General features: G+C 43.8%; 1 protein-coding gene across 6 annotated transcripts in view; it reads left to right on the top strand.

The window, feature by feature from the left end:
* The window catches only part of slc8a2a (solute carrier family 8 member 2a), a 61844-nt gene extending 48184 nt beyond the window's left edge, over positions 1–13660 (top strand). For 5 of the 6 annotated variants that reach the window (XM_046326106.1, XM_046326097.1, XM_046326114.1 and 2 more), the window contains 6 exons: positions 260–363; positions 8217–8234; positions 8452–8564; positions 9415–9517; positions 11090–11356; positions 11571–13660. In XM_046326106.1, the coding sequence (XP_046182062.1) occupies positions 260–363; positions 8217–8234; positions 8452–8564; positions 9415–9517; positions 11090–11356; positions 11571–11947 (982 nt within the window). In that variant the 3' untranslated portion in view covers positions 11948–13660. The remainder of the gene's footprint in view (positions 1–259; positions 364–8216; positions 8235–8451; positions 8565–9414; positions 9518–11089; positions 11357–11570) is intronic. The other variant, XM_046326141.1, reaches the window with a different exon arrangement.
* The last annotated feature ends 3980 nt before the right edge of the window (positions 13661–17640 follow it).

Genomic DNA, 17640 nt, shown 5'->3' with positions numbered 1-17640 from the left:
TACTGAGATGTGGTTGTCTCACCTAGCTATCTTAAGATGAATGTACTAGCTGTGTGTGTGTGTGTTATTCCAAAAAATATTTATCTTAACATGTTTTCCTTTTATCCTCATCAAATGTGTTTCAAACGTCTACAAATATAACAATGTGTATTGATGACAACCGTCTTCTCTCTCTCCCTGTGTGGGTGTATATGTATGTATGTATGTATGTATGTATGTGTGTGTGTGGGTGGGTGCATGCTTGCATGTCTCTCCACAGTCAGACTCTACAGGTACGCATTGTAAATGTGGAGGAATATGAGAAGCAGGAAAACTTCTTCATTGTGCTGGATGAGCCCAAATGGCTAAAGCGAGGAATCTCAGGTCAGTGGGGTGTGTTGTGTGTGAAGGTTAGTGTTAGTTAATAAAAAATCTCAAAAGGTTTGTTCAACCTACTATCCACTGTTACACACAGTGAAAATTGCCATTTGGCACTTATTGTGAGAAACCTTTTCCCACTACACTTGCAGTATCTCTAGAAGAGTTTTATAAGATAAGATAATATAAGATTAAAGGGATACTTCGGGATTTACAGTATTTACTTCCCCAGAATCAGATGACTGTCTCTGCAGTCAATTTTCAGGAAGTTACAGGTAACTTCCAGTGCCGACAGAGATGGCCGCCTCGCTTCGCGTTGCTAGGAAACTATGCAGTATTTCGTTTTTTTTACGTGTTATTTCTTACATTGGTATCCCAGGTAATCTTAGGTTTTATTACATACAGTCGGGAGGCACTACTTGATATAAGAGCAACGTGAACTCACCATCATTACAACCACTTTCCACTCCCCAGCAATAGGGAGTGAGCCAAGATTAGTGTCCATGAGTCTTCAGTTATTTTTGTAATTTTTTCCATCATTGGCAGCAGAGAACTGGAAGGAAAGGCGGCCAAAGTAGGTGTTGGCTTTGGGGTTGACCAGTGAGATACAGTGCCTTGCGAAAGTATTCGGCCCCCTTGAACTTTGCGACCTTTTGCCACATTTCAGGCTTCAAACATAGAGATATAAAACTGTATTTGTTTGTGAAGAATCAACAACAAGTGGGGCACAATCATGAAGTGGAACGACATTTATTGGATATTTCAAACTTTAAAAAAAAATCAAAAACTGAAAAATTGGGCGTGCAAAATTATTCAGCCCCTTTACTTTCAGTGCAGCAAACTCTCTCCAGAAGTTCAGTGAGGATCTCTGAATGATCCAATGTTGACTAATGACTAATGGTGATAAATAAAATCCACCTGTGTGTAATCAAGTCTCCGTATAAATGCACCTGCACTGTGATAGTCTCAGAGGTCAGTTAAAAGCGCAGAGAGCATCATGAAGAACAAGGAACACACCAGGCAGGTTCCGAGATACTGTTGTGAAGAAGTTTAAAGCCGGATTTGGATACAAAAAGATTTCCCAAGCTTTAAACATCCCAAGGAGCACTGTGCAAGCGATAATATTGAAATGGAAGGAGTATCAGACCACTGCAAATCTACCAAGACTTGGCCGTCCCTCTAAACTTTCAGCTCATACAAGGAGAAGACTGATCAGAGATGCAGCCAAGAGGCCCATGATCACTCTGGATGAACTGCAGAGATCTACAGCTGAGGTGGGAGACTCTATCCATAGGACAACAATCAGTCGTATATTGCACAAATCTGGCCTTTATGGAAGAGTGGCAAGAAAGCCATTTCTTAAAGATATCCATAAAAAGTGTTGTTTAAAGTTTGCCACAAGCCACCTGGGAGACACACCAAACATGTGGAAGAAGGTGCTCTGGTCAGATGAAACCAAAATTGAACATTTTGGCAACAATGCAAAATGTTATGTTTGGCGTAAAAGCAACACAGCTCATCACCCTGAACACACCCTATCCCCACTGTCAAACATGGTGGTGGCAGCATCATGGTTTGGGCCTTCTTTTCTTCAGCAGGGACAGTGAAGATGGTTAAAATTGATGGGAAGATGGATGGAGCCAAATACAGAACCATTCTGGAAGAACCTGATGGAGTCTGCAAAAGACCTGAGACTGGGACGGAGATTTGTCTTCCAACAAGACAATGATCCAAAACATAAAGCAAAATCTACAATGGAATGGTTCAAAAATAAACATATCCAGGTGTTAGAATGGCCAAGTCAAAGTCCAGACCTGAATCCAATCGGGAATCTGTGGAAAGAACTGAAAACTGCTGTTCACAAATGCTCTCCATCCAACCTCACTGAGCTCGAGCTGTTTTGCAAGGAGGAATGGGAAAAAATTTCAGTCTCTCGATGTGCAAAACTGATAGAGACATACCCAAAGCGACTTACAGCTGTAATCGCAACAAAAGGTGGAACTACAAAGTATTAACTTAAGGGGGCTGAATCATTTTGCACACCCAATTTTTCAGTTTTTGATTTGTTAAAAAAGTTTGAAATATCCAATAAATGTCGTGTGGAAGGACCACCAGAGGGCAGGCTGGGCTCATGGATAGTTGCCCAACAAGGCATGGGAGACAAGGTAACCAGAGGCAATTAAGCACAGCTGACGGTACTAATGACATACTCTCCTTCCCCTATAAGAGAGAGAATAGAACCATCTCTGGAAGATGGCCACAGAGAGAGAGGAGCTATCCAGGAAGAACCACTAAGACTGTGACAATCCCGTGACTTTTTGTTATAGTTTAAAGATAATCCTATTGTGTTCCTGTTTCATCTGGAGAAGATGTATGTTTTTCCTTGGAAGATTTTCATTGATTATGTTGGAGTGTTTGTGTTGACCAAATGCCCTCAATCGAGAACTGTGTTTAATCAAGAAAACCTACTCCTGACTCGTTTATTCCACCTTCCCGCTTTAGAGTGACGCCCAATTACTTGGTCCGCTCAGTCGTTCCACTTCATGATTGTGTCCCACTTGTTGTTGATTCTTCACAAAAAAATACAGTTTTATATCTTTATGTTTGAAGCCTGAAATGTGGCAAAAGGTCACAAAGTTCAAGGGGGCCGAATACTTTCGCAAGACACTGTATACCTGCTGGAGCGAGTGCTATGGGTGGGTGTTGTTATGGTGACCAGTGAGCTGAGATAAGGTGGAGCTTTACCTAGCAAAGACTTATAGATGATCTGTAGCCAGTGGGTCTGGCGCCGAATATGTAGCGAGGGCCAGCTGACGAGAGCATACAAGTCGTAGTGGTGGGTGGTATATGGGCTTTGGTGACAAAACGGATGGCACTGTGATAGACTGCATCCAGTTTCCTGAGTAGAGTGTTGGAGGCTATTTTGTAGATGACATTCCCGAAGTTGAGGATCGGTAGGATAGTCAGTTTTACGAGGGTATGTTTGGCAGCGTGAGTGAAGGAGGGTTTGTTTGCGAAATTGGAAGCCGATTCTAGATTTAATTTTGGATTGGAGATGCTTAATGTGAGTCTGGAAGGAGAGTTTACAGTCTAGCCAGATACCTAGGTAGTTGTCCACATATTCGAAGTCAGAACCGTCCAGAGTAGTGATGCTAGTCGGGCGTGTGGGTGCAGGCAGCTATCGGTTGAAAAGCATGCATTTAGTTTGACTAGAGTTTAAGAGCAGTTGGAGGCCAAGGAAGGAGTGTTGTATGGCATTGAAGCTCGTTTGGAGGTGTGTTGTATACAGAATGGTGTCGTCTGCGTAAAGGTGGATCAAGGAAGCACCCACAACAAGAGCGACATCATTGATGTATACATAGAAATAAGTAGGCCTGAGAATTAAACCCTGTGGTGCCCCCATAGAGACTGCCAGAGGTCCGGACAACAGGCCCTTCGATTTGACACACTGAACTCTATCTGAGAAATAGTTGGTGAACCAGGCAAGGCAGTCATCTCAGAAACCAAGGCTGTTGAGTCTGCCGATAAGAATGTGGTGATTGACAGATTCGAAATGCCTTGGCCAGGTCGATGAAGACGGCTGCACAGTACTGTCTTTTATCAATGGCGGTTATGATATTGTTTAGTACCTTGAGCATGGCTGACGTGCACCCGTGACCAGCTCGGAAACCGGATTGCACAGCGGAGAAGGTACGGTGGGATTCAAAATGGTCAGTGATCTGTTTGTTAACTTGGCTGTTTGTTAACTTGGCTATAATGGCATTCGCAATAATTGGATGTGCATTCTGCCACCTACTGTGCAGGTAAATATTAAGGATCCCTAAAAGGAAAAAATAATATACAAAACTAACAACGAACAAAATAATTACTAAACAAAATCAACCCGCTTTTCTGTCTTTGAGCCCCAAAAACGTATTGGCTGCAGATATAATGATATCCAGTAATGATATCCAGCTTCTTGGACTTCTTAGACACTTATGCTGTACAATTAATCACTGTGGCTATAAATGCCACAAAATCCACCTTCTCCACAATGAATGTATCAGGATCACTCGATTGACTTAAAACACTAGCAACTGGTTGTAATGCATCTTCAACACTGTTGCCTCTTGCCTCTTGGACTGTCTTCAACGCCTCCACATAGATCTGCTGCACAGCCATGATCCTTGACACCTCCTTCACCCTAACAGGGCACTTAAGGAAGTCTGGAGTATGATCCCCACCACAGTTGCAACAATTTCCATTCACAGATTCTTCAATACCATACTTCTCTCTTCTACAAACATGTGACCATATAATACCTACATGTTTCAAGCAGACCTCCCTGTGCCCTAGAAAGCGAAGTTAACCTGCCTAAATGATTACCGCCCCATAGCATTCACGTCGGTAGCCATGATGAGATTTGAAAGGCTGGTCATGGCTCACATCAACACCATCATCCCAGAAACCCTAGACCCATTCCAATTCACATACCGCACCAACAGATCCACAGATGATGCAATCTCAATCGCCTTCCACACTGCCCTTTCTCACCTGGACAAAAGGAACACCTATGTGAGAATGCTGTTCATTGACTACAGCTCAGCGTTCAACACCATAGTGCCCACTAAGATTATCACTAAGCTAAGGACCCTTGGACTAAACACCTCTTTCTGCAACTGGATCTTGGACTTCCTGACAGGCCGCCCACAGGTCGTAAGGCTAGGCAACAACACATCTGCCACACTGATCCTCAACACGTGGGCCCCTCAGGTGTGCGTGCTTAGCCCCTTCCTGTACTCCCTGTTCACCCACAACTGCATGGCCAAGCACGACTCCAACGCCATCATTAAGTTTGCTGACGACACAACGGTGGTAGGCCCGATCACCGACAACGATAAGACGCCCTATAGGGAAGTCAGAGACCTGGCAATGTGGTGCCAGGCGAACAACCTTTCCGTGAGCAAGACAAAGGAGATGATCGTGGAATACAGGAAAAGGGGGGCCGAACATGCCCCCATTCACATTGACGGGGCTGTAGTGGAGTGGGTTAAGTTTCAAGTCCCTTGGTGTCCATATCACCAACAAACTATCATGTTCCAAACACACCAAGAAAGTTTTGAAGAGGGTAGACAATGCCTTTTCCCCCTCAGGAGACATGTCATGGGTCCCCACATCCTCAAAATGTCTTACTGCTTCACCATTGAGAGCATCCTGACCGGTTGCATCACCGCCTGGTATGGCAACTGCTCGGCATCCGACTGCAAGACGCTACAGAGGGTAGTGTGTACACCACTGGGGCCAAACTTCCTGCCATCCATGACCTATATACTAGGCGGTGTCAGAGGAAGGCACAAAAAATTGTCAGACTCCAGTCATGCAAGTCATAGACTGTTCTCTCTGCTACCGCACGGCAAGCGGTACCAGAGCGCCAAGACTAAAAGGGTCCAAAAGGCTCCTTAACAGCTTCTACCCCCAAGCCATAAGACTGCTGAACAATTAATTTGCATGATTTGCATTGACCCCCCACCCCCATTTGTTTTTACACTGCTGCAACTTGCTGTATATTAGCTATGCATAGTCACTCTACCCCTACCTACATATACAAATTACCTCAACTAACCTGGACCCCCACACATTGACTCGGTTTTATTGTTTTTTTATTGTGTTACTTTTTAAAATTGTTGGTTAAGGGCTTGTAAGTAAGCATTTCACGGTAAGGTCTACACCTGTTGTATTCGACGCATGTGATGGATATAAAATCACATTTGAATTCCCACACTAATGGTTTGGGCACAAGTGCTCTCACTGCATACCTCACATATCCAAGCTTCACATATTCAGGTAAAGTCTCCTCAAACAACAATAATAATGATAGGCTTTTCTCCTTCCTTCCATTTACCATACGGATCAGGCGAAATGCACTGACCACTCCTAGGATTTTCTGACTATATCCAACGAGACTCCAGCTATAACTCCTTTGGCAGGCGCCCTGCTCCGAAGATCAATAGATGTTACTTCTGACGTGGACAATTTTGCCAGATCCAGTGCAGCTTCGAGTCACCTTGATTGAATGCACCTTTCCCACTGCTTTCTTCACAGTCCTCGATATTACAAATGGACTTCCCAAATTAATCTCCTTGTCCAAAAAACACAGTCCAATAAGAAATGCATTATTGGACCGGTCCTTGTCTTCTACTACAACTTGCTTGGTTTGTTCCATTCTTTTGATTTCACTATTTTTGATTCATTGTCACACACTTCACTTGCCACACTTTCAGATTTAAACACATTCAAAGATACTTCTCTAGAGTTGAGGACATTTTAACACTCAGAGCTTGGGATTTTTGACCAATTACGTTCACATTTTCATGCTGCGTCACACAGTTGGTACGGTGGCTGTTTGGGATATCACACCCACATCAAACCACACCCCCAAAACGAATGGCTTCTTGCATTTTTTGTGAGAAGGCTAAATACTAGGCCTAATCAATGAGTTCAGCCCCTCTTTGAAGGCAGAATGTAGTGAGGCTGGGAGATGTGCCAAAGATTTTTAACTACACTGACGAGATAATGGACTTGCCTTGGGAATCGTTGTCCATGAAGTCGGAGGAAAGGCTGGAACTCTTAGCCAATAAGATGCCAGAGAGATTTGTCACTAGGCAGAACAAGACCTGAAATAAAGTTGTTTTTCTCAAATTCATTGTGATTGTTATATCTAGCTGAGCTGTAGAACACACATTTGCACGGTTTCACATTGTAAATCACTCATACTACCTCAATTGGGCCAACCAACCAGTACTCCTGCACATTGGCTAACCGGGCTACCTGCATTGTGTCCTGCCACCCACCACCCGCCACCCGCCAATCCCTCTTTTACGCTACTGCTACTCTCTGTTCATCATATATGCATAGTCCCTTTAACCATATGTACATTCTACCTCAATCAGCCTGACTAACCAGTGTCTGTATGTAGCCTCGCTACTTTTATAGCCTCACTACTGTATATAGCCTGTATTTTTACTGTTGATTTATTTATGTACTTACCTATTGTTCACCTAATACATTTTTTTGCACTATTGGTTAGAGCCTGTAATGAAGCATTTCCCTGTAAGGTCCACACCTGTTGTATTCGGTACACATGACAAATAAACTTTGATTTGATTTGACATGTGCCACTCATTCTGATAATCCATTCATATATAAAGCAGCACACTGTCATACACCATAACAACCGCACAGTACGACGTACAGTGCATAACAGTGATGTCAAGCCTGTCCACTCATACAGGACCTTCATAACAATGTAAACATTATGCACCTCCTAGACCTAGTCGATCAAATAGGCCTCACATAGTGAATTAGCTTTCTTTTTTTCATGTTAATCGAACTCGATGGACCCTCTCCCATTGCATCCCATTGAAAAAGCACTTCCACATTTTTTTTCACATGGATGGAAGTCAAGCCTATACGTCTTTGGATGAGCTAACTGGACTATTGCATTTAGTAGAGGATGGAGACGTAGGAATATTTGAATTTGGTGTCGGTTAATTTGTACTGATTCTTTCCTCACTGCATGGTTACTTTCAGAATGCACATTGTGATCTGATGAATCTGTCATTCATTTATTGTTTGTACATTGTCCGAAGTATAATGTTTCTCAGTTGATCAATTCCTTGCATGTGTACTGTGTACTGTCACTTCTGTCTTTTGTCGACTGCTGCTATTTTGACAAGGTCTCTCTTGCAAAATACATTTGATTTCAATGAGACTAACGTGAATAAATAAAGGTTCAATGCAGAAATCACTTTAGCTTGAATAGCATTATAAGTAATCACATCTCAAAATCACGCATTTATTTTTTTCTCTTCCTATTGCAGCTCTGCTGCTCAACCAGGGTAAGATCGAATAAGTTTTGCACACAATTGAAAGGTCCACTGTGATTTTTACAATATGGCTTATTAATGCATCATGAGCTTAGTTCACCTGTCTAACCCCATCATAACTACAAAATATGTATTTGTTTAACTCCATTTGTATTTGTTTAACTCCATTTATATTAGTTCCATCATGTATTGTAGTAAGAGAACATTCCCCTTTCCTCTCCCCCTTTAGGGAACCCTACTCCAGAAGAGGAGGACGCCAGACGTATCTCAGAGATGGGGAAGCCCATTCTAGGGGAGCACAGCAGGCTAGAGGTCATCATAGAGGAGTCCTACGAGTTTAAGGTGTGTGTATGTGTGTGTGTGTGTGTCATATACAGTGTGTGCGTGCGTGTCTGTATGTGTGTTGTGTTATGTTTGATTAACCCCTCTCACTGTGGCACCCTCTCACCCAACAGATCCGACAGGGAATGACTCCAAATGGGATACTAGACCCGGTATTGTAGCCACTAGCATGCAGTGTGCTCTGGGATTTATTTGACAGGACTGGGTTGTCTCTTAACTGAGAGCCTCTAGAACTGGAGGATCTCTACTTCCATTTACACGTTCTCATCTTTCAGAATAGAACAGAGCTGTTGCTCAACCTAGTTTTGCCCCCCACCAGCCATTACACATTTGGTCTATTCAACCACCAGAACACCTGATTCAACTTATTAAGGGCTTGGAATTAGGAATTCAGTCCACAGCAGGAAAAGTTCAGCAGGAGGTAAAACTGGATGTGCTCATCAGGATGGGGATAGCATGCTTCTGACCACACAGAGTGCTGGGGTCATAGACTAACTGAAACTGAAGTCCTGGGAATCAAGGCCAGTGATAGGCTGAAAGGAGATGTGGTGATAATTATTTGGACTGACCTTGACCAATAAGACACTAACAAAAGTGGGGGTCCTCTGAATGGGAGACTAAGCTGCCGAAGTAATGGCTAGAATCAGCTGACTGAAGCTGGCCGTTTTAACAGTAATGATACTTCTCTTCTACCCTCATGTCTATCCTGACTTCAGTTTGATAAGAACAGAAGTCATGAGACAGAATGTGTGTGACATTTTATGTGTTTGCGCTTCAGAGCATGCCGTGTCAGCTTTTGTTGTTGAATACTTTCCCACTCTTATTGCTAATCTTTTTTGTGTTTTGATAGAGCACCGTGGACAAACTCTTGAAGGACACCAATCTGGCTGTGGTGATTGGAACTCATTCCTGGAGAGAACAGTTCATTGAGGCGGTCACAGTCAGTTCAGGAGGTCAGACATAACCTGAGTTATGTCATGTAAATAATTCACAAATATGTAATGATACATACAGTGCATTCGGAAAGTATTCAGACCGCTTGACTTTTTCCACATTTTGTTACGTTACAGCCTTATTCTGAAATGGATTAAAAAACAACTTTTATTAATCAATCTACACACAATACCCCATAATGACAAAGCGAAAACAGAAATACCTTATTTACGTAAGTATCCAGACCCTTCGCTATGAGACTCGAAATTGAGCTCAGGTACATCTTGTTTCCATTGATCATCCTTGAGATGCTTCTACAACTTGATTGGAGTCCACCTGTGGTCAATTAAATTGATTGGACATGATTTGGAATAGCACATACCTGTCTATGTAAGGTCCCACAGTTGACATTGCATGTCAGAGCAAAAACCAAGCCATGAGGTCGAAGGAATTGTCCAGCCTCCATCATTCTTAAATGGAAGACATGTAGAACCACCAAGACTCTTCCTAGAGCTGGCCACCCGGCCAAACTGAGCAATCAGGGAAGAAGGACCTTGGTCAGGGAGATGACCAAGAACCCAATGGTCACTCTGACAGAGCTCCAGAGTTACTCTGTGGCGATGGGAGAACCTTCCAGAAAGACAACCTTCTCTGCAGCACTCCACCAATCACGCCTTTATGGTAGTGTGGCCAGACAGAAGCGACTCCTCAGTAAAGGAACATGACAGCCCACTTGGAGTTGGCCAAAAGGCACCTAAAGGACTCTCAGACCATGATAAACTAGATTCTCTGGTCTGATGAAAACAAGCTTGAACTCTTGGGCCTGAATGCCAAGCGTCACATCTGTAGAAAACCTGGCACCATCCCTACGGTGAAGCATGGTGGTCTGGGAGACTAGTCTGGAGTAAGGGAAATATGAACGGAGCAACGTACAGAGAGATCGTTGATGAAAACCTGCTACAACGCAGGAGTGGCTTCGGGACCGGTCTATGAATGTTCTTGAGTGGCCCAGCCAGAGCCCAGACTTAAATCTGATCGAACATCTCTGGAGAGACCTGAAAATAGCTGTGCATCGGCGCTCCCCATCCTACCTGACCAAGCTTGAGAGGATCTGCAGAAAACAATGGGAGAAAGTCCCCAAATAAAGGTGTGCCAAGCTTGTAGCGTCATGTACCCAAGAAGACTCCAAGCTGTAATGGCGGCCAAAGGTGTTTCAACAAAGTACTGGGTAAAGGGTCTGAATACTTATGTAAATGTGATATTTCGTTGTTTTTTTTGTAATAAATTTACAAAAAAGTCTAAACATGTTTTTGATTTGTCATTATGTCGTATTGTGTGTAGATTGATGAGGGATTTTTAAAGCCAGTAACGCAACAAAATGTGGAAAAATCAAGGGATCTGAATACTTACCGAATGCACTGTACATATATAATGTGTATATTTTACAGTATATTGTGTTTTGTGCGTGTGTGTTTGTTTGTCTGTATGGTTTGTATCATGGTTTGGTCTTTTCTCCGTCAAATGTATGCTGTCGATAAATACTCATCGATAACACTGTTTGTCACTGTCTTCTACCTGCCTCATTTTGCCAGGTGACGAGGAAGAGGGAGTGGAGCGGCGAATGCCCAACTGCTTCGACTACTTCATGCACATTGTGACAGTTTTCTGGAAGATTCTGTTTGCCTGCGTGCCACCTACCGAGTACTGGAATGGCTGGGCCTGCTTTGTGGTGTCCATCATTGTCATTGGCTTACTAACCACCGTCATCGGGGACCTGGCCTCCCACTTCGGCTGCACTGTGGGCCTCAAAGACAGTGTCACTGCTGTGGTGTTTGTGGCTCTGGGCACCTCCATCCCTGGTGAGTGTGTGTGTGTGTGTGTGACTGAGTGTCTGCTTTAAGTTACTTTATCTTCAATCCAAGCTAGCTATTTACCCTAAACCTAACTCTTGAACCAACTATAACCCAAAACGATACCTCCCACCTCTATTTAAACCTCTCCCAACCTTAGTGATACTAATCCTAACCTTATTCTAACCATATTCTAAACTCTAACCCAAACCTCTTTCCATAGACACCTTTGCCAGTAAAGTCGCTGCCACCCAGGACCAGTATGCCGACGCGTCGGTGGGCAACGTGACGGGTAGCAATGCGGTCAACGTTTTCTTGGGCATCGGGGTGGCGTGGTCCATCGCTGCCATCTACTGGGAGACCAAAGGTCAAACTTTCCGCGTGGACCCCGGCTCACTGGCCTTCTCGGTCACGCTCTTCACCATCTTCGCCTTCATCAACATGGGGGTGCTGATGCTCCGCCGCCGGCCGTCTGTAGGGGGAGAGCTGGGGGGGCCCAAGGTCACCAAGGTGCTCACCACCCTATTCTTCTTTGGCCTCTGGTTCATCTACATCCTCTTTTCCAGCCTGGAGGCCTACTGCCATGTAAAGGGCTTCTGAGGGAGCACAGGGCTAGATAGGTAGATGGGTAGATTGAGAAACTCACACATGCGCATACATGCTTGCACGCACACATACACACACATACATATACACACACATACACATCATCATCATTGCCACTGCAATGACACATCTTCGACATCTAGCAGAAGATCCACTACTAGGAGTAATGATGCAAATGTCCATTTTCTGTACTCACTGCTCAGAGAGAATGTCAGACTCTCTCTCTCTCTCGCTCTCTCTCTCTCACACACACACACACACACACACACACACACACACACACACACACACACACACACACACACACACACACACACACACACACACACACACACACACACACACACACAAAATGTAGGGTGTAGAAGAAAATGTAGAAGGAAAAGCTGGTTATTAGTAGAGGAATGTGGTGGTGATGGACTATGTGATGATCACAATCACAGGATGCTAATATGCCTGGTATAGAAAGTGGAGGGGACACCGTGCAAAGACACTCTTTAAAATAGGCTGCTCAGGTTAAGAGGAAAGACATGGATGGAGTGTGAAGTCTGGATCTTGACAACACTGGAGACCATATCAACATGATTCTGGTCTGGGTCTGTCTGGCCCTTAGCTCCTGAGGTCTGGGTATAGTTTTACAGTTTTGGACCAGGCCATAATCTTTGGTAGTCTCTCAACTCACGTGGTCAAGATCTGTCACTGAATACCATCTCTTGTCAGAGTTATTTGGCCACGTAGCTCTGGTCCATCGTGCAACAACAACAACGAGTTACCTCTTCAGAGGCAACTCGTTGTTGTCATCACGCGATGGACCAGAGCTAGTGGCCAAGTAGGACTGACATAACACTGAGGGGACACCTTGTTCTGCATGCCTTGCCGGCGGCAAAGTATCAGCACCCCAATGTTAATTCCCTAATGTGGGAGCCGGGTAGGAATGCAATGGCTAACACTTAGGTGGACCCATTGTGCAAAACTGTTTGAAATTATATAATTTCAATCAGTGTTGCCCACTGGGGAAGATGCCTTATTTGACTGTAAGGTCAAATAAGAGTTTTGGTTTGAGTCTAGGTCTTCATCTTGCTGCTTATGGCCTACTACCTATGTTAGTTGAACGAGGGCACTACGGTGGCTGATCCAGATAAACTTGATGAACGAAACAATGTAAACTACACATGGCAGATAAGCATCTCCCTTTCTCCCTTTTGGTCCTGTATGGCACAATGGATATAGCTGCCTCCGACACCCACAACAACCTCTTCCACAGCTTTTGTATTATACATTTCTCTTGGAAATAGTTGTATCTCTATTCCCTATTATGTCATCTTGTGGCAAGAGGTGAAATGCTAATATAATTCACTTATCCCCTTTCATTTGGGCTCACCCCAGTCTTCATAGCAAAAACAACCAAAGACTATGGGCTCAATGCTGTTTAGTAGCATGCTATTGCATGCTGTTTAAAAATGCTGAGAAGCTGCTATGACATGAAATACTGTAAATTATAGAGAAATCACTGAGTATCTGCCATTTAGAGTGACAATGTGACAGAGATAATTCATCCAACTCAAAATGAGTAGTCTTATCATCAATTTATTTATGAATTTTGTCATTAAATGTATGTATATTTTAATGTAAGAACTTACATTCACAAGAAATGACATTGTAATTTATTTCAAGTTGTAACAATTACATTGAAAATGTATCACAGTTCTCAGTCTCTGTTTGATCAATCTCATATTTTATTGTAATATTTTAATGATTTTTTTTGCCTAAGATGTGAGATGTGTCCCAGACACTGAGATGTGTCTCAGTGTCTGTGGCCTAAGGAAGTTTCTGCTGGAGCTAGCTCAATATTGGACTAAAAGGAGCATAACATTACTCCTTAGTCCTAGGACCTTACATGCTGCCAGCAGCATACCATCCTGCATACCACTGCTGGCTTGCTTCTGAAGCTAAGCAGGGTTGGTTCAGGATGGGAGACCAGATGCTGCTGGAAGTGGTGTTGGAGGGCCAGTACTCTTTCCTCTGGTCTAAAAAAAAATATCCCAATACCCCAGGGCAGGGATTGGGGACAATGCCCTGTGTAGGGTGCCGTCTTTTGGATGGGACGTTAAACGGGTGTACTGACTCTCTGAGGTCATTCAAAATGGATTTCCCAGTCGGAGCTCGTTTTTTCGGGAATTCCCAGTTGTCTTGAACTCACTGAAGTCAAGTTTTCACAGTTCCAAGTTAACAGTTGTTTTGAGCACGGCAAAATCATGCTTAATTTTTTTTAACCTTTATTTAACCAGGCAAGTCAGTTAAGAACATATTCTTATTTTCAATGACGGCCTGGGAACAGTGGGTTAACTGCCTGTTCAGGGGCAGAACGACAGATTTGTACCTTGTCAGCTCGGGGGTTTGAACTCACAACCTTCCGGTTACTAGTCCAACGCTCTAACCACTAGGCTACGCTGCCGCCCCTTCGTTGACAGCATGGACAATGTTGAATGTTTATCATTTTACATTTGGAAAAGAGCCCCTTAATCCCAGATTTGGGACCACACAGCCACTGTCACTGATTCCTTATAAACCACTCATTGTTGAATTTGTGATTTCCAACTTGATGAGTAATGTTAATGTCCAATGGCCGATGAGCACCGAATACGTTTTATCTATAATTTCTCTTCCTTATTTATCTTCATATGATAAGGATTAAAAAGGATTTGCCAGTAGATTGTCGACTTGATTCATGATGATTACTGCTAGTTAAGATTTTGAAAGTATGATGTTGACATGATCAGTCCAATCCAAGCTGCTGTTCATATAATGTGATTTGACGTCATTTTATCTGTGGCCAATGACCTTGAGCCTTCTTGGACGGGCACTTCTATTGCAGCACCCAAGGGGATAGAATTGACAAAGTCTACCATTAAACTTGGAGGTGAGTAATGTCCCCATGAGTGACAGAACACTGAGCCAATCACGGCGCAACGCTCCATATTTTCTGCTGGCTTGCCCCACCACCACAGAAAGCACTGAGCTAGGTTGTAACACCTGCATTTTGGAGCTGCCTTAGTCAAGAAAACAAAAAAGAGACCATGTTTGTATGCGGCTTTATTAACTCAAATATATATATTTGTTGCAAACAGATATGTGACACATATTAATGCCAAAATAACATGCGAAACAGGCAAGTGCTAGAAATGTTGGGCTCAACTGGTGGGTCTCTGCCCCACCTGCCCTGAATGACGGGTCGCCACTGAATGTAATATAAGTCTTTTTTACATTTTTTAAAATTTAACCTTCATTTAACTAGGCAAGTCAGTTAAGAACATTCGTATTTACAATGGCGGCCTACCAAACGACAAAAGGCCTCATGCGGGGGCTGGGATTAAAAGTAAATCATAAAATATAAATGTAGGACAAAACACACTTTTATTTTATTTTTTTATTTCACCTTTATTTAACCAGGTAGGCTAGTTGAGAACAAGTTCTCATTTGCAACGGCGACCTGGCCAAGATAAAGCATAGCAGTGTGATCAGACAACACAGAGTTACACATGGAGTAAACAATTAACAAGTCAATAACACAGTAGAAAAAAAGGGGAGTCTATATACAATGTGTGCAAAAGGCATGAGGTAGGCGAATAATCACAATTTTGCAGATTGGCACTGGAGTGATAAATGATCAGATGGACATGTACAGGTAGAGATATTGGTGTGCAAAAGAGCAGAAAAGTAAATAAATAAAAACAGTATAAAAACAGTATGGGAATGAGGTAGGTGAAAATGGGTGGGCTTTTTACAAATAGACTATGTACAGCAGCAGCGATCGGTTAGCTGCTCAGATAGCTGATGTTTGAAGTTGGTGAGGGAGATAAAAGTCTCCAACTTCAGCGATTTTTGCAATTCGTTCCAGTCACAGGCAGCAGAGTACTGGAACGAAAGGCGGCCAAATGAGGTGTTGGCTTTAGGGATGATCAGTGAGATACACCTGCTGGAGCACGTGCTACGGATGGGTGTTGCCATCGTGACCAGTGAACTGAGATAAGGCGGAGCTTTACCTAGCATGGACTTGTAGATGACCTGGAGCCAGTGGGTCTGGCGACGAATATGTAGCGAGGGCCAGCCGACTAGAGCGTACAAGTCGCAGTGGTGGGTGGTATAAGGTGCTTTAGTGACAAAACGGATGGCACTGTGATAGACTGCATCCAGTTTGCTGAGTAGAGTGTTGGAAGCCATTTTGTAGATGACATCGCCGAAGTCGAGGATCGGTAGGATAGTCAGTTTTACTAGGGTAAGCTTGGCGGCGTGAGTGAAGGAGGCTTTGTTGCGGAATAGAAAGCCGATTGGAGATGTTTGATATGAGTCTGGAAGGAGAGTTTGCAGTCGAGCCAGACACCAAGGTACTTATAGATGTCCACATATTCAAGGTCGGAACCATCCAGGGTGGTGATGCTAGTCGGGCATGCGGGTGCAGGCAGCGATCGGTTGAAAAGCATGCATTTGGTTTTACTAGCGTTTAAGAGCAGTTGGAGGCCACGGAAGGAGTGTTGTATGGCATTGAAGCTCGTTTGGAGGTTAGATAGCACAGTGTCCAATGACGGGCCGGAAGTTTATAGAATGGTGTCATCTGCGTAGAGGTGGATCAGGGAATCGCCTGCAGCAAGAGCAACATCATTCATATATACAGAGAAAAGAGTCGGCCCGAGAATTGAACCCTGTGGCACCCCCATAGAGACTGCCAGAGGACCGGACAGCATGCCCTCCGATTTGACACACTGAACTCTGTCTGCAAAGTAATTGGTGAACCAGGCAAGGCAGTCATCCGAAAAACCGAGGCTACTGAGTCTGCCGATAAGAATATGGTGATTGACAGAGTCGAAGGCCTTGGCAAGGTCGATGAAGACGGCTGCACAGTACTGTCTTTTATCGATGGCGGTTATGATATCGTTTAATACCTTGAGTGTGGCTGAGGTGCACCCGTGACCGGCTCGGAAACCAGATTGCACAGCGGAGAAGGTACGGTGGGATTCAAAATGGTCAGTGACCTGTTTGTTGACTTGGCTTTCGAAGACCTTAGATAGGCAGGGCAGGATGGATATAGGTCTGTAACAGTTTGGGTCCAGGGTGTCTCCCCCTTTGACTAGAGGGGGATGACTGCAGCAGCTTTCCAATCCTTGGGGATCTCAGACGATATGAAAGAGACATCACGACAAGAGAGACAACACTACATAAAGTGAGACCTAAGACAACAACATAGCATGGTAGAAACAGAACATGGCAACAACATGGTACAAACATTATTGGGCACAGACAACAGCGCAAAGGGCAAAAAGGTAGAAACAACAATACATCACGCAAAGCAGCTACAACTGTCAGTAAGAGTGTCCATGATTGAGTCTTTGAATTAAGAGATTGAGATAAAACTGTCCAGTTTGAGTGTTTGTTGCAGCTCGTCCCAGTCGCTAGCTGCAGCGAACTGAAAAGATGTGTGTGCTTTGGGGAACTTTAACAGAATGTGACTGGCAGAACGGGTGTTTTATGTGGAGGATGAGGGCTGTAGTAGATATCTCAGATAGGGGGGGGGGGGGGGGCTAAGAGGGTTTTATAAATATGCATCAACCAGTGGGTCTTGCAACGAGTATACAGAGATGACCACTTTACGGACGAGTATAGAGTGCAGTGATGTGTCCTATAAGGAGCAT

Source organism: Oncorhynchus gorbuscha, linkage group LG02 (assembly GCF_021184085.1).
Source record: "Oncorhynchus gorbuscha isolate QuinsamMale2020 ecotype Even-year linkage group LG02, OgorEven_v1.0, whole genome shotgun sequence".
Classification (NCBI taxonomy): domain Eukaryota; kingdom Metazoa; phylum Chordata; class Actinopteri; order Salmoniformes; family Salmonidae; genus Oncorhynchus; species Oncorhynchus gorbuscha.
The sequence above is the reverse complement of the archived record's forward strand: the minus strand, read 5'-3'. Positions and strand labels throughout refer to the sequence as shown.